The sequence below is a fragment of the Miniopterus schreibersii genome (genome assembly GCF_964146895.1).
Source record: "Miniopterus schreibersii genome assembly, chromosome: 1".
NCBI classification, from domain to species: domain Eukaryota; kingdom Metazoa; phylum Chordata; class Mammalia; order Chiroptera; family Miniopteridae; genus Miniopterus; species Miniopterus schreibersii.
Genome location: NC_138101.1, coordinates 13,458,079 through 13,477,873, shown reverse-complemented (window position 1 = coordinate 13,477,873; position 19,795 = coordinate 13,458,079). Strand labels below are relative to the sequence as shown.

The window sequence follows — 19,795 nt, the reverse complement described above, 5'->3', positions numbered from 1 at the left end:
GTCAGGGGCAGGCCAGAGCACTCTATCTGTCAGGCCACAGTGATGATTCTGGAATGGGCACATGACCCCAGGCAAGCTAAGTGGAGGACTCCCTGGAGTTTTGCTGCTAGAGCACTCAGGAAAGACAGCTTCTTCCTCCTGGGCAGTTAAGTTGAGACTACGTAAGCTAAAGCTACTGCCCAGCAAAGTCCCTGGCAGTATGAAGGAAGCTGTCTGTAGAATAAAACCCACCCACAGAGAAAGACAGATGAGAAGTAGAGAGAGAAAGACAGACCCCTAACAACATCGTGTGAGGTCCAGGATCTTGACTGAACTAAAGCCTGCTATATCACAGACTCCAGTAATGTGATCCAATGCAGTTTCTTTGATATAAATGAATTTTTAGGAATCTAATGAAAGAAAGATTCCAGACTAATATGAATGCCTTATTTTGAATATATGAATAATCTGGAAACCAGTTATTGACTCATTTGAAAACCACTGTGGAACTAGGCAGGGGGATAGAGGCAGAAAAGGAAAGACAGGAGGATGACAAGAGAGAAATGGACTATATGAGGAAGGCTTATGTATAATTTCAAAAGCAAAGCTATATCCAGAGGCTAACTTATTTTGGAACCAGACTGACTGGGTTTGAATCCTGACTTGGCAACTTTTAAATTGTGACTTTGGTTGTTATTTAACTTCTTTGCACCTCAGTTTTTCCATCTGTAAAGTGAGGACAACAGCATCTATCGTATAGGGCTACTGTAAGGACCAAATGATTTAGAACAGGGCTTGACACATGACAAGCACTCAATAAATACCAGTTATTATTAATATTGTTACAATAAAGAATCCAAAAGTTAAACTTCTACCTTTAAAATAAACATTTATAATTACTTAACAACCTACTACTTTAGGAAAAAACATGGTAGTTAAAAAAAGAAATTAATATATCTATATACAATGGGACATTACACAGCCATAAAACAAATGAAGTACTGTTATATGCTATGACGTGGATAAACCTTGAAAACATGCTAAGTGAAAGAATCAGGCACAAAAGATCACACATTGTATGATCCTATTTATATAAAACACTCAGACAAATCCATGGAGACAGAAAGCAGATCAGTGGTTGTCAGGGGAATGGGTAAGGAGTTTCTTTTCAGTATTCTGGAATTAAATAGTGATGGTGGTTACAAGACATAGTGAATATACCAAAAACTGCAGAAATATATACTTTAAAATGGTAAATTTTAAGTAAATTCTCTCTCAATTTAGAAAAAGAAACTGAGTCTATCTTTAAGGACTCTGTGTTGTCAGTTATGGAATTCCATTTTGCCAAGATCACTCATGTCAAGCGGATATTCCTAAACTGTTAGTCCTGTTAACAAGAAATGGATGGTTCAGAAAGTGTGGGTTATTCCTGAGAAAAGTAGCTGCTTATTTTATTTATTTATCTATTTTTAATCCTCATTGGAGGGTGTTTTTTCCCATTGCTTTTCAGAGAGAATGGAAGGGGAGAGAGAAAGAAAGAAACATTGATGTGAAAGAGACACATCGACTGGTTGCCTCCCGCACGCACCCCAGCCAGGGCTGGGGACTGAGCCTGCAACCGAGGTATGGGCCCTTGACCGGAATTGAACCTGGGACCCTTCAGTCTGGGCCAATGCTCTAACCACTGAGCCAAACTGGCTAGGGCAATAGCTGCTTATATTTAGATAACCCAAATGTGACTTGGAAATCTAAGTAAAAATAAATTATAAAAGCTATACTTTTTTGTGTGACTTTTTCACTTTAAATATCTGTGTGCCTTGTTTTTAGTGAGAAAAAGTATATGTAATTTCATAGATTTTCTCCAACAAATATTGGAATATTAGCCAAACAGACTCTAACATATTAAATAAAAAGAAACACAAAGCCTGATTCCTTCAATATATTCAAGATACTAAATCACAGTTTCTTATAGACTCACCACAAACTCCAGGAATTTAAATAATTACAGCAACTAGAAGAGTACTTCAAATTTACCGAATTTATATAGACTGTGCATAAACATATTTGCCATGTAGTGTTATAAATCAAAAGGCTGTATCATCTAAATTACCGCCAGAGGGGAGAGTCAAGGCGTGGTCCTCTTTCTGTCTCAAATCCGTCTGTCCCCACCTATTACTCTGAAGCTCTCCGTAGGCTAGTCCTCAGCCTTGGGGTCTGTCTGCTCCCCAGGTTGACGTCCTTCACTTAGGCTAGGTCCAGTGAAAGACAACAACATGCCCATCATCTGGTAAAAATATTAAATGTCTTATCCTACTTAAAACATGATGAAACAAACTCCTGGAGGAAGCTCAGGGTGATCATTGAAAACAAGTATATGAGAGGAAATTTCACTCAATAGGAATTTATCTCTAAATTATAAGCCAAAGATAGCTAGGCACATTCATGGAGAAAATTTAGGAAGCACACTAGGGAAAAGAGAAATTCACTTTACCAGAGGGAAGGGGAGTGGGGGGAGGTAGGAGAGGGTAAAGTAGGGGAAAAGAAAGGAAAAAAAAGAGAAATTCACTGCCTCTGTTTGAAATATAGAAGATTACATATGGACTTTATATGACTAAAAAATGCCTTATAACCTATTATTTCTAAATGTTAACTAGGATTATTATAATGGGTAATAAACAATTAAAAAGAGGAAAACATTAAAAACAGGAGACAATGAATGAGAATAAATATTATACTTTATAAACCTACCGAAAGTCAATATCCAATAAAAGGCTTTTAAGGTTAGACTTCTTGTCACCTGATGCTTTCAACCTGATCAGCTCATGCAACCTAAAGCAATCGGTGAAAGCAGATTTAAGAAGAAGTTACAAGTAATATATAAACCAAAAAATTTTCAATGTTCTCTTAATATTTCTAATATTTTAATAAAACACTGAAGAGAATTTGGCAGATAAAACCAAAGTTTCAGTTTTGCAAATATTTTTAGAAAGGCAGAACTTCTCTGAGAGAAGTCTAAAATAATAAACAATTTAAGAATCAAATCAGAAAGAATCTCCTATCGTATATCAGAAATCGATAAAGATTTCTCTCAAATGGAATACAGACTGCAAACTTCTTTAGAGGGACTAAGCTTTATACTACTTTGTATACTCAAAGCTTTATGCTATATCCTGGAACTTGATAATTTCTTCTTACAGTTTAAATAGTGGTGCTAGGTAAAGTCTTTAAAAAATCACATAACATACCTTGGTGTTCCAACACACAGCACTCTCCTGAACCCAAGGGTTGAAAGTAAGTCTATCAAGAACTGACAGCTCCTATCGGCAAACAAATACTGAGCATTCGTCTTCTTGTTTTCCAGCGGAGAAAGGAGCTGACTGGGCCTTTTTAACTGGGCGACAGATATATCACCTAGGACCTGATGCTCACGATGTTTCTCCCAGTCGTCTGGCAAGAGCAGCTGCTGACATCTTTGACAAAACTTTCTCTGAGACAATGGCAACTCAACAAACTTCAAGTACCTTCAAGACACAACAGAACACAAAGGAATATATTTTAGGTTTGTTGTTTTAAAGACAATTTACTTTTGCTATTTTTAGTATGCAAAAAGTATTATTTCCTAAAGACTACTGCATAAAGAAGCAGAGGTAAGAAAAATCTGTGGACTGTTGGCTAGAATTTATGTCTGGCTGCACGCCTACAAAGTGGAAGAGAATCAGCAATTTCATGAGAATTGAGATGCTCCAATTCGGTCACTGAATGAAGATCAATACCCATTTAAAATGTGAACATAATATACTACTCAAACAACTTAGTAGTAATGGAGACCACTATCACGTTTAAATTTATTGACAAATCCATGTGCTCTAACTTCGAAGTGTTAAACAGTCTGGCTCAGTACGACAGTCATTTTAAAATGAGAAATTAAGATCATTCTTCAAGTTCTTATGGCATACTTAGCGAGAAAAATTACCTCCTAAAAGAACAAATGTTCCTACAAAGTTCCTCTATTCTTAGCAATACTGATGGAGGCAGTTCTGAGAAGCTCATCCCCCAAACAGCCAGTTGAAGTTCAAAGCCTTAAAAAATATTAGAATCCCATTTGAAAGATAGAATCCAATCTTTCAAGTCATCTTTATATCTGATTTCAAAGTCACCACCTTGGCCTTTTGTTTTCTTTTTTCTTCTTATTTGGGATGAGTAAAGAGAGAAAATCATCACGGTCAGTATGTTTTAAAAACTGCTGACTTTATATATGCTATGCCAGCTATGAAATGAGAGGAAGAAAAACAAAAGACAAATAAATAAGCTTATCGAGGCTCATAGAGGGTCAGGAATGTCCAAATCTAAGCGTGTCAAATAGTGCACTAAAGGATTCTTCTAGTCTGAGAAGAGTCACACGGTTTCAATTGAACTAAACTCTGGAACTTCACTGGAAAAAATAACTTAATGTAGAATCAAAGTGGGTTTTAAAACATTTTATTTCTAAGCACAGTTTCATTTCAAAGCACCCAAGGCAGTAACAAATAGATATTCTGAATGGCTACAGCAAGAAATAAGCTTATCATGCCAATATTTAAATGTTTCTATTTCTGTGATAACTGTTCTTTTGACAGCTTTATCTATGACTGGAAAGAAAAAGGACAGCAATATTAGAAGAAACTTTTATAGTAATTCACAGAAAGAATGTTAGTAAAGAAAAGGGCCCCTAACACATGAAATGCAAGTGGAAAGAACCAGTACGTTGCAGCCACAGAAGCATTAAATTTACTGCTGTTACCTTTCATTATTAAATGTTGTGTCGAAGATGCCCACATCCAGCCATGATACAGTAACAGAGGCCAGATTTTCCATCCTGGCCCTCAAAAATTTTCTAAACAGACAAAATACATGAAGCCACAGTTTTAAGGTATTGGACAACTGACAGCCCAGTGAATGATAAGAGAAGGAAACAGATGAGTGAGTGGTACAGCTGTTATTATATGGTTATAATAATGCAAACACTTAATTTTGAACCTAACCAAATTCATGATATAACCATATAAGACTAAGGTGTAAAAAGTATGGGATGGGGGAGGTTGGAGGAGAGAGAGCAGAGAGAGGTGGGAAAGATAAACCCTCATCTTCCATATGAAAAAAAACAGACAATTCCCAAAACTGATAAATCAAGAAGTATAAGCCAAGCATGTTTGGTATTCTACAGATAGGAAGGTGAATTCTAAAAGGATTAGCCAGGAGAGCTGACTGTGCCTGCTTCTGGGGAGGGGGAAATGCATGGGTGGAGACAGGCATATTGCTCTTTGTAAAACCTCACAGAACTATTTGATTCTATCGCCACAAACAGGTCTCTTTACTGAAATTTAATTCACATACCACACAATCACTCTTTTAAAGTGTACAATTCAGTGGTTTTTAGGCACAATTGCCACAATATAACTGCAGAACATTTTTATCACCTCTAAAAGAAACCTGGTACCCATCAGCAGTCACCCCACAATTCCCGCCACCCCTGGCCTCTAAAAACCACTGATACTCTGTCTCTATAGATTTGCCTATTCTGGACAGCTCATATCAATGGAATCATATAATAGCCACATATAAGTTTTTATTTAAATTTTTTTATTAATAAAACTTTTATTTAAAAAATAAAAATTGCTAGATGAATTTCAGCAGCATAGGAGATGAGCGCTGGAAGAGATATTCAAAGGTGCATTAACCCTAAAAGGAAACAATCAAATAAAATCAGTGACTGAGAAAGAGACAGGAAGAAACATACTAGGTTCATCATTTCTCATTTTTAGATGAATGATAAAAAGTAAATGGGTTGAATACGCCACAGGAAGTCACAAAAGCAACCATAACAACAAAAACATGGAAGTGTACATTAAAACAAGCAAAGCAAACGCAGACCATATACAATGAAAGAGAACCAAAAGAAGAAATAAAAACAGAAAGCATAAAATACAGCAACACTAAGACCAAGCCTATTTATTATATCCACTATGAAAATGGGCTAAATCCACCCATTAAAAGAAAGCCTGTCAGACTGGATCACAAAGCAAAAACCAACCACACTATTTCCTCACTTTCAAGAAACCTATTTTTTCACATTTTAGCATGTAGGACATTGACATAAGATTTATAATTGTTGTCAGCCAGACAGAGGCCAGGCATGGCAGGGAGTGTCCACCCACGTGCAAACTTGGTCCTGGCTCTTCACGCTGTCATCTCTTGGATGCAGTACTGAGCACTGCTGAAGCTACAGGTGGGTGTCACCGCCATCAGCCTATGACTCAGTCCTGAAACAGTTTATAGGCAGCCAGGCACCAAAACTGAGCAACAGAGCAAACGTTTGACATGGTTGAAAGAAGGACAACAATCAAGGGCTTTATAGGGAAAAAAACAAGGAGGATCCCCAAGTGGATGAAGTTGCGTCAGGTTCTGTGATGCCAACTAAAGGTGGAAGCTGCAAAATCAGGAGAGAGAGGTGAAATAAAGTCCAAGGCAACGAGGGGCCAGTGTGACAGTTCACTCACTATATAGGACTACCTTAAGGCACTTAAGGCACTAAGTTCAATTATGTTTAAAAGAAGACCACTGTTGCCCTAGCCAGTTTTGCTCAATGGTTAGAGCGCCAGCCCACAAACTAAAGGGTCCTGGGTTTGATTCTGGCCAAAGGCACATACCTCGGTTGTAGGCTCGATCTCTGGCCCTGGTCAGGGAGCGTGCGGGAAGCAACCAATCGATGTGTCTCTCTCACACTGATGTCTCTCTCTCTCTCTCTCCTCTCCACTCTCTCTGAAAAGCAATGGAAAAAATATCCTCGGGTGATAATAAATTTAAAATTTATTAAATTTTAAATTTAATAAATGAGGGTGAAAAGAAATTTTAAAATAAAATAATAAATAATAAATAGAAGAACACTGTTAAATATCCTCCATTTATATATCTTTGTGCCTTGTCAGAGTTGTCCTTCAGAAAGCTTTATTGCTTGTTTATCAACCAATAAGATAAAAGATAAACTGAGATACTGTGCATATTTCTCTCTATTCCAAATCACATCATAATCATTCAACCATACTGCTTTAAATTTAACATTCAGACAGGAGGTTTTTTTACTTTTATTTTTTTGTTATTAGACCATATTTTTTAATTTTACTTTTCAATTACAGCTTACATTCAATATTATTTTACTAAGTGTTTCCCCTAATATTTCCAGTACTCACCCAGCACCACACATAATTATTACAATATTACTGACTATACTTCCTATGCTATACTACACATCCCCATGACTACTTGGTAACTACCAATCTATACTTCTTAATCCCGTCACCTTTTTCATCCAATGGCCCAACACCCCTCCCCTCTGGAAACCATCAGACACAAGATTTTTTTTTTAAGTTTGGTAGCAAGAACATGAAACCATGAAGAGTTAAGGATTACTCAGTGCTCTCTCCTTATTTGTACTTACTACATATACCCCAGGGGGAAAAGAAATTCATTCTGCCACATGGCTCAGCATGATTCACAAATTGCAGGCTAGCGTTTTGAAATGTCATTTTTATTGATCTCCATTTGATGTTCCATTTGCCTTTCCTGGAGTAGACAAATTATGTTTATGGCATTTCCCTAATAGCAGACCTTGAAAATCTGAGTTTAAATGAGCTCTGAAAAAAAATAACAAAATAAAATATGAACTAGATAAAACTATCTGAATGCAAATAAATTAATGCTGATTCTAGCATAAAATGTATCTTCCCTAAGACTTCATAGGTCACGATAAAGGTGCCAATGTACTACATAATAGAATAACACATTTCAGCACATTAACAGGAAGCTAGAAACTATAAGGAAAGTCAAATCTCAGGCACAAAATGTAAATCTGTCAACTGAGCACATGAAATATAAAGGATGGTTCAGAGTGAGATTAGGAAAATGAATATCAAGTCCTAGTCTGTAAAACCTAGAAGTCTGTACAGCACTGCCAGTTCTGTAATCAAAATCAAGTAACAAGGTCAGTTTATCTTGCTAGCTACCATCACTCCTTTCTAACAATTTCAAAAATTAGTCAATGGAAAGCTACTGTTACTATAACAGGTGAAGTTTGCTTTATAGAATAGGTATAATGTTTAAATGTACTTTACTACTTTCAAATACAGTAGCTATTTAATAAGACAACATGACTTACATAAAGTTTTATTAGAAAGCAACTACAATCTCAAGCAATGGTTCATCATCCTTAGGTCCATTTACACACAAGAATGCACTGCTAGCCCGGCCAGCGTGGCTCAGTGGTTGAGAGTCAACCTATGAACCAGGAGGTCACGGTTCAATTCCCAGTCAGGGCACATGCCTGGGATGCGGGCTTGATCCCCAGTAGGTTATGTGCAGGAGGCAGCCGATCAATGACTCTCTCATCATTGGTATTTCTCTCTCTCTCCCTCTCCCTTCCTCTCTCTGAAATCCATAAAAAGACATGTTTTTAAAAAAAGAATGAACTGCTAGTCTTAAGTTGAAGACACACTAACAGAATGGGTAGTTAATAACAGAGAATAGATAATTTAGTAAGCCTTTGATTTTAAAAGCGAAAATTTAAGTTGTTAGAGGAATGACTGATTTTGAACCTTTTACTTGATAGAAAGCATGTAAGAAATCATAAGGGCAAATTACAAAGCGATGCAGTGAAATCAAAGACATTATATTTCAAAAAGCTTACACTTCTACTCATCTTCCAAAACCTCTTCAAACTCCAGGTCCTTCAACTATGTTGATCGCTAAGGCACAAGTAAGCTGCAGCACTCTGACTATAGGGCACTAGTCTTTCCTCTGAGTAGCGTCGGCACTCTTCTACACACCGTGTAATTTCTGAATACATCTCGACTTCACTGCTAGCACATTAAGTTCTTTTTCAGCCCTCAACAAAGAATGAACAAATGGTTGAATGGATAGATGGTTGGATGGTGGGTTGGGCAACAAAATCCAAGGTTATGGGTCACAGATGATTTAAGATGTTGAAAATTATTTTAAGACATGCTCTCAAGAATCAGCACTAGATAACTGATGAAATCGTCTTACTGAACCTATACATTCTTTTTCTCTTTTAAATAATTCCGAGTCCATGAGGTCAATAACCTCTATAAGCAGGAAAAACAACCTTGTAAAATTCTTAAATACTTCATATTCTGGCCAGTGTTTTTATATTCTAACAAGCATGAAATATAAATTTCAAAAATTCTTTATTATCAAAAAACCGTACTCCGGCAGTATCAAGACAAGAACAGTGTTTCAGCTGCAGACTAAAGTTTTATTATGCAGGGATTATGCAGGGAAACAAGAGCACCTAGATTTTCTTATAGAGCTTAACTGAATCATCAATGTCTTTATGTAATAACAAGAACAACATGCTTATCAGACAAAAGTAAGTGATAAGGCAAAGTACAAAACTACGTACGCATTATGACTACAACCTTGTAAAACAAACCTTGGCAGAGGAAAAACAGCAGGCCTGGAGGAAATGTAACAAATGGACCAAGGTGAGGGATGCAAAGGGAGAAAGCATGGGCGATGTTTTCCTACTTTCCACATCTCATTCTATCTCATTGTGATAATCTCGTTATGATATATCTCTATATAACTCCTCATGTTTTATCTCCTGATGTCTCCTTAAATTGAATCACTACACATCATATATTAATTACTATCTGCTTTTATATTTAAAAATACAGTCACTTTCCCGGCCAGGTGTGGCTCAGCGGCTGAGCGTCGACCTAGGATCCAGGCAATCAGGGTTCGATTCCCGGTCAGGGCACATGCCTGGGTTGCGGGCTCGATCCCCAGTCGGGGGCGTGCAGGAGGCAGCCGATCAATGACTCATCATTGATGTTTCTATCTCTCTCTCTCCCCCTCCTTTCCTCTCTCTGAAATCAATAAAGATATATTTAAAAAAATAAAAATAAAAAATAAATAAAAATACAGTCACTCTAGTAGTATGAATCTGATGAAGTTACTTAACTTCTCCAAACCTCGATTTTCTCATCTAAGTAAACCAACTCAGCAGGATTAAAAAATATCTCATGTAAAACATTTAGTTTAGTGCCTAGCTCACAGTAGTGCTCAATTTATATTACTTCCCCTTTCAACATTTTTTGTTATCGACTGAATTCCTATAAATTAAGTAGACATCACTGATTAATTACTCTGGTTAAGAGGAATCCATTTATCTTAAGAAAAGCCTCCTCCTTCAAAGGACTTTAAAATCTACTAAGCAGCTTAGGAAGACATTTTTAATAGATCCCAGTAATCCTTTCCACTTAACCTGGATAAGACCTCAGAATCCTTCAAAACACAGCAGCCCAGGTAGCCACAAGGAGTAGCCATGAGAGTGAAAACCTATTAGTCAACAGCAACCCAGAACAAGGGATTCATAAGGAGCTTCTCCCAGCACAGAGGCCTATGACACAGGAGAGGAATGAATTCTTTTCACAGGTTTGCTAAAGAATTAAATCTATGACACAATTCCAGTTCACCCAATAAAACATTTTAGCAGTGGAGATATTTAAAAACAGGTGTTTATTGCTTTTTAAAAAAATTAGTTCGTTTAGTATTTTAAAAAAGAAACATTACAGGAAATCTTCATGGCTTTGGATTTAGCAATGAATTCAAAAGCACAAGCAACAAAAGGAAAATGTGATAAATTGGACTTTATCAAAGTTATAAACTCTGTATCAAAGGACATCATCAAGAAAATGAAAAGATAATCTAAAGAATAGAAGAAAATATTCACAAATCATCTGATAAGAATGAGCATATAAATGTATAAAGAACATATAAAGAGCCTGGCCGGGCGTGGCTCAGTGGTTAAGCATTGACCTAGGATCCAGGCGATCGGGGTTCGATTCCCGGTGAGGGCACATGCCCGGGTTGTGGGCTTGATCAATGACTCTCTCATCATTGATGTTTCTCTCTCTCTCTCCCCCTCTCCTTTCCTCTCTCTGAAATCAATAAAGATATATTTAAAAAAAGAACATATAAAGAACTCCTGTGACTCAACAACAAAAAGAAAACTGTATTAAAAATTGACAGAAGAATTGAATAGACATTTCTCCAAAGCATATAAGCAAATAGCCAAAAAAAAAAACACACATGGAAAGATGATCAACATTATGAGTATCAGGAGATAAAAAATTAAAACCAAAATGACAAACCACTTCACAATTGCTGGGATGACTATAATTAAAAAAAAAAAGAAAATAAGTGTCAACAAGGATGTGGAGAAATTGGAACCCTCATACACTGCTAGTGGGAATGTAAAATGGTGCAACCACTGTGGAAAGCAGTTTGGTGGTTTCTCCAAAAACTAAAATTGTATTACCACATGATCCAGTAATTCCACTCCTAGGTATATATGAAAAGAACTGAAAACAGGCACTCAAACAGATATTTATACACCAATGTGTATTGTGGCACTATTAAAACAGCCAAACTGTGGGAACAACCCAGGTGTCCACTGACGGGTGAATGAACAAAGCATCGTATACATACGACAGCACAGTACGCAGCTGTAAAAAGGATGAGATCCTAACACATGCTACAATGTGGAGAAGCCTTGAAAATACTACTACGCTAGGTGCAATAAGCCAGACATAAAAGGACAAATATTGATGATTTCACTCATCTGAGGTACTTACAATAGTCAAATTCATGGAGACAAATGGTAGATCAGAGGTTACCAGGGACTGGAGGGAGGTGGAATGGGAGTTATTGCTTAATGGTGTCAGTTTCTGTTTGGAGTGATGAAAAATTTTTGGAAATAATGGTGATGGTTGCACAACACTGTGAATGTAATTAATACTAGTGAATTGGCAGATTTTGTTATATATATATATTTACCACAATAAAAATAAGTTAATTAATTAAACTTAAAGGCACAGGTAAAAAAAACAAAAAACAGACAGACAGGATAAGTAAAAATGACACCACATAAGTACCTTTGCACACACTGCATTCTGGATAGAGGAGGCTGACATCTTCGGTTATGAGCTTCTCGGGCAGCAAGTCTAGCTCCTGACAACTGAGAGCACAAAATCCACTTAGTGTACTTGTTACCATGCTAGAGAAACTGGTATCACATTCTGACATCAAGAAGCCAGAAATTCAAGCAGCTCAAAATTGTAAACAAATATTCATTTCAGGAGGGAAAAAAATAAAACATTAACCTGGAAAAATTCTAGAGTAGTTTGAAGCAGTACCCAAAAGCAGTGAGATCAACGCACATGTGGTGATCTTAACAGGTCTGCAGAAGACTGTTTTCTAAGAAACCTAACAAAGCTGAAAATATTCTAGTTAAAACCTTCAGAAACTTTAACTGGAGCTGAGCCCAAGAGGATACTCAGCTCATAACTATTTCAGTAAGTGCCTTCATCAGTCATCCAGTAGCTGTATAAAGGATGTTCAATGCAAATGTTCAAAATAAGTGTTTTTCTAAAACACTTTCTGGAATGATCATGACCTAGACTCATTAGGGAGAAATCTACACTTGCAAACCCAGTACTAACGCCTCAGAAGGTCTTAATGGGAACTAAGTCTTTGAGACAGTAGTTTAAGACATCAATGATCAAAGTAAGTTCAGAGTAAGTACGAAACTCCATTATCTCTAAGAAAAAAACATGGCATCTTCAGCTCTTAAAAGATTTATTTCATACATTCTCCAAAATGTCACATACATCAAAAATAGATACATATATCCAAAAAGTTAATATACCTTTTCATTTTCCCATTGAAAAAAATTACAATCTTTTCTATCTCTACAGGCCGAGCAGGCATAAAACCTCCGTGTTTCTTCTTTCCCTTGGTTCACCTTTACAAACAAAAGAGTGGGTCCTAGGTTCAGAACAGGAAAAACACACGTCAAACAAGAGTCCTCTACATCAAGTTCCCAGTTTTCACCACCCTTAAAGAAAACTTTTTAATTTTATGCACGACTTATCATAATTAAATCCACTACTTTAGTAATTTACTTAAGACATCAATTTTGAAAACCGGTCTCTCCAGCAATAAAGCGCTCTTGTTAGCGGAGCCGCAGCTACGTGGCGAATGGCCTGGGTGCTGGGAACCGCGCGCTCCGCCGCCTCCGTCCACTCGGCCGAAACCTGAGCCTTTGGAACTGGACACACCCCCCGTCCGCCACAATTCCTTCCGCCGTTCCCCTTAACTAACCCTTTTTTACTGAAAAGACAGCAAACCAACCAATGACATCTCCAAGTACTTGGCAATGGGAATTGCTCGGTAACACGCATCCCTTTTGCCTAGCCTCTGCCTCTTTCGTTAAAAAGGAAAAAGAAAAAAAAAAAAAAGATGTAACAGCCCTGGGGCCAAAACCACAACAGCGGGGACTTTTTATGACGGTTTCTTAGGTAAGTTGAAAACCACAACTTCCCGAGGAAGGGGCGTTTTCTAGGTATCACCCAAGGTGGGGCAGAGAGGCTGGTAAAAGTCGGGGAGCGCTAAAAGCCCATGGAGACTCAGGCTAACCCTCGCGCCTAGGCGCCCGGCAGCCAGGCTGAGCCCAAACACGACCCACCGTGAGGGCACAGCGGGGCGGGCGTGGCGGGATCGGAGGAAAGCACCAGCTCCACTCCCGAGCTCCCCCGGCTGCTCGGGCTCCCCTCAGCCTCCACGGCTCCCGGCCCGTCCCACAGGGTCGCCATCTTCCCGCCGCGGTCCCGACAGCCTCAGTCCGACCAATAAGGAGGCTGAGAAAGAGCGCCGCCACCACCCGCAGATACTCACAGCGCCCCCGCGCGCCTAGGAGGAGCTGCGGCCGCTGAAACGCAGGCGCCGCCAGCCCCGGGCTGCCCCTAAGCAGTCCTTGGCACAGTGGGGCACGACTCGTTGGACCTGTGCAATGAACTCACCTATTTATTGCCGCCCCCCTTCGCACCTGTAAGTACCCTCATCTCATAAGAATACAGGCAGGAGATGAGGTGACTCCTTGGAGCAAAGATTTCGTTGGGTTTAAGTCCAAAAGGCAGCATCACCACCAGCAGCAGTTGACAACAGACATAGCTGAAGCCTCTGCGCTTGGTGAAACCACCCTCTTTTCAAAGTTGGAGGCACAGTGTCATCTTCTACCTTCTGGACAATGTTTATAGTTACATGTTATAGTCACATATCCATTGACATTTATATACTGTAAAGAAATAAAACTGTCCCTATTTGCATCTGACGTGATTGTCTACATAGAAAATCCCAAGGAATCTACAAAGAGAACACTAGTTTAAACTGAGTTCAGCAAGGTTGCAGGATACCAGATAAACATACAGAACTCTACTGTACTTCTATATACTAGCAAAGATCACGGGAACACAAAAATTAAAAATAGAGTACCACTTACCACCACTCAAATAAATGAAATACTTAGGTTTTACGTACATCTGACAAAACACGTACACAGGACCTGTGTGCTGAAAACTACAAAATGTTGATGAAAAAAATCAAAGAAGATCTAAATAAATGTAAAGACATACTGTGTGGATCAGAAGACTCAATGTAGTAAACATGTCCGTTCTCACTAAGTTTAGAGGAGATACAGGTTTAGCTCCATTTCTATCAAAATCTCAGTCAGATTTTTGTAGCTATAGACCATATTATTCTGAAATTTATATGAAAAGGCAAGGGATCTAGAATGACTAAAACAATTTTGAAAAATAATAATAAAGTGGGAGGAATCAATCTATCCAAATTCAGGACTTACATAGCTGCAGCAAACACACACGTATGGTTGTAGATGAAATAAATAGATCTCCTTAAAGTAAAGAATCAATAGTACTTGGACATATTCAAACTCACATTTACTACTATGGTATATCAATTCAGAAATATTGCTCTTTCCCAAGCACACTTTATGCAATGATTTCACTCAAATCCTTCACCTGCACCTGTCGCACCTGGTCTTTGGCATAACAATTCCCCTTTTCAAGTCATCCAGCACAAGTTATTGGCATGTCTCCATCTTTAGAATAGGAAATATTCTGGACCCATGTTTAATGATACAAGTTTAGCCCATGTAGCTTAAGAGGTACAAAGAACCATAAGGACTAGTTTGGGTTTGGGCAGATGACTTGGGGAAAGGCTGGAATGTCTAAAAAAACAGCTGTAATAGATTTTGTCATCTCAGTGGCATCCATAATACTGATTTATCATGTGCCTGAGGGGTTCAGTTCTTCAGTCTTTTCTGGGCTAGGTCGTGCATCTAGTGGTGGGCTAGTCCAGGTTCACCTTGGCTGGGATAACTCAGTTCTGCTCCTTGTATCTCTCATCCTCCTTGCAATGGACTCAATGTTTGGGTCCCCCTCAAATTCACATGTTGAAATCCTTAACCCCCAAAGATGACAGTATTAGTAAGTAGAGCCTTTGAGAGGTGCTTAGGTCACGAGGGTAGAGGCTTTATGAATAGGATTAGTGCCCTTATAAGAGTCCCCAGAAAGCTCCCTACTCCCTTCTGCCATGTGGGGGTACAAGGAAGTCTATGACCCAGAGAGAGCCCTCACCCAATCTTGCTGGCACTCTGATCTTGGACTTCCAGCCTCCAGAACTGTGAGCAATAAATTTCTGTGATGTTTAAGTTCCCCAGTCTGTGGTGTTTTGTTATAGCAGCCCTAATGAACTAAGACACTCCTCCTGGGGGTCAGCCTGGGCATGTCTTTCTCATAGAGATGGCAGAAGCAGAGGAGAGCTAGGAGACACAGTCAAACTTCTGGAGGCCTAAGTTTGGAGCTGCCACTATCACTTCTACCTCCTTCTTTTGGTTTCCAAGCACTGCAAAGATACATGGCAGAGGGGATGGGTCAGAAAGAGGTGAAGAATTGGAACCAATGACACAATCTGTCACAGAAGCATTCTTCACTGGGATGACCAAGTGGCTGGTGGCAGTGTTTCCAAAAACTTCAGAAGCCCCTGCCTTAGCAAGAAGTCACTAAGAAGGAAACAGAACTAGGAGACAGGAATGTGTGATACCATGTGAACACCTAGATCCAGCCATGCCTCCTGTTTTCAGTTATGAGTCATGAATTCCTTTATCTCCTTAAGCCAGTTTGAGATGGGGTTAGTTCTATTGTTATTGGTGGGGAGCTCTCCTCATCCTCACTAGTTGCTGGTGGGAGTGGGCTTCTTACAACAGCATGAGAAAAAGAATTTTCTGAGACTCCCGTGGAAGAATAAGTGATTTTTATTTAAGTAGAATTAAATCCCTGAGTTTCCAAGGTCCAATTTTCCTTTGTCCCATCACAGAAGAAGTGTAGCTGGGGCTTCAGCAGAGCTAGGATTAAAGACATTGCCCTGAGTTTCCTTTCCGTATCTGCGCAGTCTAATCCAGCATCAGGCTAGCTTGTGTTTCCTGATGCAGTCCATCAGTCCATTGTGTGAGGGGTCCATGGGACCACATAACTATGGAGGAAACATGGGTGAATGCAAAAGAGCCACAAAAGCTCAGAGCCAAGAGCGCCAAGAGAGTGAGCTTCCTTCTCTATGGGATTACCTATTCCCAAATTTCTGTGGGCTTGCATTGGCCCTGTCCCCTCTAGCCAGTTCATGGTTCCCCAGGCTAGATTGAGAGGCAAGTACCTTCCCTACATCACCCCAACTTTACTGCCCATCTCCCCCTTTGTCCAATCCTTTCCCCCAGTGTTTTTCAGGGAATGGACCGGTGGTTCTCCAGGGAGTGCAAAGTTGCAATTTCCTGGTGAAGCTGCCCAAATTACCATACATATAATGTCCGGCCTTCCTTTTCTTCCTTCCCTGTTATTAATAACTAGCTAATTACAACAGTATCACTATCAGTCACAACCAAGAATGGCAACTAACGTTCTACGGCTGCAGCCACAATATTAGATGCATGAATGTCTATTAATATGTCACAAAGCTCTTTCCCAGCAAGACCAGCTAACCCTTCTCTTCACTCTCCCTGCCACAATGCCTGTCAATCATCCTGCTACTCTTCCCTCCATCTTTTTCCCCAGGAAGCCATCTCGGGCTTTCCTGCTGAGGCCATTTAAATTACACTAACAAAAGACAGATTAACAGAGAAAAACAGAAGTTAATTAACTGCCCATCAAGCACACATATGGAGCACTTAGAGGTGAGTAACCCAAAGGGTGATTAGAACTTGGGCTTATATAGCATCTTAACAAAAATAAATAAAATTTTAGAGACATGATACGACAAAGAGGAGGACTTTGAGCGTCTAGGCCTGGCAAATTGTGGCAAGGCAAATACATGGGGAAACTAATGGTAGATAAAGGTTAGTGGTAGCAAACATTGTTGGGTAGATGCCTCTGGTGCTCTCTCTGGATGGTTGAGGGTCTAGAATGATCACTGATTAACTTCTCTCCTTACAGGTAGAGAGGGGAGGGGGCAGGTGTCTTTACAAATCATGTCCTGCTTTTAGGCAAACAGGAGAAGGCAGAGAGCTTTTCTCGTATGTGCTTCTTTTTAATTGCCTTCAACTTGAAATAATCCTTATGCCAAAGTGGCCTGTTTGAGAGTGGCTTATTCCACTACCCCTCCTCCATCTCTTCATTCAGAGTCAAAAGCTTTTCTACTGCATTCCATATACGCCAAGTTCCGCGTCAGGGACAACTTGACCTCTCTGAGCCACACTCTTTCAAAACTTAAAGGTAATAATTCCCCTCAAAAAATATTACGGTGGATGCTGTCCAGTAGATAAGCAGCATTTTAGCTGGATTCAGAGGACTCTGCCTTTCCAACGCCTCACTGATAGTACTGATAGCAAGTGGAGCTAGAAGTCACATTGCTTAGAAACTTCCAGGGCAGCGGCGACCTTGGTTTAAAGCAGTACACACTTGGTTTAAATGTAGTTCCCGATTACCTTCAAGTATGTACTGCAATTTACGACAAACACTTGAAGGGTAGGATAGCTTTCTGGATTGTTCCCAAAGTCACACTGAGATAAAAGGCAGTTTTATTCACCTCGGCAGGAGGTCAGGCCTAGGTGTCACTGAATCTGGTTAAGCCAGTTCCGCACCAGGGACCAGCCCAGAGATGTTTGTACAACTCGGGGAGGGGAGGCTCTCTGATTTTTCTCTGGTTTCAGCAGGTCTCGATGGTGTCCAAGGCCTGAAGCTGCCAGGCAGAAATAGTGTAACCAGAGCTGAGAAGCGGCCAGGCTGCCTGGAGTCAAAGGAAAAATAAACACATCTCTTTGCTTACAGAGCACATTGGCTGCTTTTGCTGTTTTAAAATATCACATGCTTTCCATTTCCTGGTCTAAAAAAACCCACCGGACAGAGAGAGGCACAGTCACCAGCTGCCAGGTTAGCATTTCACAAGCTGGACCCTGGTGTCAGGATTTGGAACAAAAAAAACTTTTGAAATGTTGCTTAGTTTCCCAGGGAGTCTCTTACTATCACCTGGGGACCTAAGGTGCCTTTTCCTCTCAACCACAAATCAACCCGTGTCACAAGACAGAATGCTTTAAAATGGCCTTTTGATTCCAAATCTGTCACCACGCTCCAGGAAAGACGATATCAAATCTAGAAATTTGCGTGTGCACAGGCCCCCTTTCCGCAATAATCCAAACCCAGAAACACGGATGCATGCCTTATTTCACCATTTAACCCGAAACTCCAAGCGTGCCATTAACACACACAGACAGCTTCTCGGGTGGAAATCGAATCTAGAAGTAACAGAATTTGCACTGCACTCTTCACAAAATATACCTTGTTCGGTCCTCGTTACAAATCTCTTGTTACCATCAGGTCGTGTATTTTACACGTAGACCGCAAGATCTGACCAAGGACACGGAGCTAATACGGGCAGAACCAGGACTTACATGCAGGTCTATTCCATTTATTGAAGATAGCAATATCAGAACATAAGGATGTTTACAGTATTCTGAAGTGACAGAAGTTAAATCTATTGCATTACTTGGTGGTAGAATAAAAACTTTAAAGCTTACGGGTTTATTTTTCTCAAAGAACTCTACAAGAATTCTGGAGCAGGTAAAAACTGACTAAAATGATGCTGATTAATTATGCCATTTGCTGGGGCGATGGGCACACGATGCAGTGTGCAGATGACGTTTTATTGAGTTGTACACTTGAAACCTGTGTGGTTTGGTGAACCCAATAAATTCAATGAAAAAATAATGCAATTTGCTTAGATAAATGCATTTTTGTTATATACATAAACTATGTGATCCATGGGCCAAGAGGCTGAATGAGTCATACCCTCCACAATCCAAGAGAAATCTAGACATTGAAAATACGCTTCTATAAAAAGAAAAATGTTGAGAGCTCAAGTCAAAGGCAGTCAAGCATTTAGTTTACAAAGCATTTGCTTTCCCTCTCTTGTATGCAAGGAATTTACAATCTAAGAGGCAAATAGAAATGTGCCGGTGTAGGACACATAATCAAAGATTAGGAAGGACATTAGTCCTTAAAAAACATTTGATTTTAGATCTATTACCATTTTCAGGTTTTCCTTCTCCCTTTGAACAGCATTTGAAGAGTAAATCCAAGAGCTGAAATTGCATCCTACTGATTTTTGTATTCCTACTACCTTTTGGAGAATCTGGCATACAGTGAGTACCTAATAAGCGTGTTGAATTCAATGAGAGATTTATATCGATCACACCAACTGTGATCCATTCAGGAGTTGGGATTTTATAAAGGAAATGAAAAATAGCTAAAGCAAATTCATGTATCTGCCACAACTGAGAAATGAGAGGTTCTGGTTTACAATTACGTAGAACAGAACCCAGAGCCCAGCAGTAAGCAAGACATTTATCCCTGTAGAC

At 39.4% G+C, this 19,795-nt stretch overlaps 1 protein-coding gene across 1 annotated transcript in view; it reads right to left on the bottom strand.

Annotated features, from left to right (window-relative positions):
* The window catches only part of ZCCHC4 (zinc finger CCHC-type containing 4), a 44,418-nt gene extending 30,710 nt beyond the window's left edge, over positions 1–13,708 (bottom strand). Inside the window, 5 exon segments of the mRNA XM_081161554.1 lie at positions 2,728–2,808; positions 3,225–3,500; positions 11,970–12,052; positions 12,743–12,861; positions 13,562–13,708. Of these exon segments, the coding sequence (XP_081017680.1) occupies positions 2,728–2,808; positions 3,225–3,500; positions 11,970–12,052; positions 12,743–12,861; positions 13,562–13,688 (686 nt within the window). The 5' untranslated portion in view covers positions 13,689–13,708.
* Positions 13,709–19,795: the final 6,087 nt, after the last annotated feature.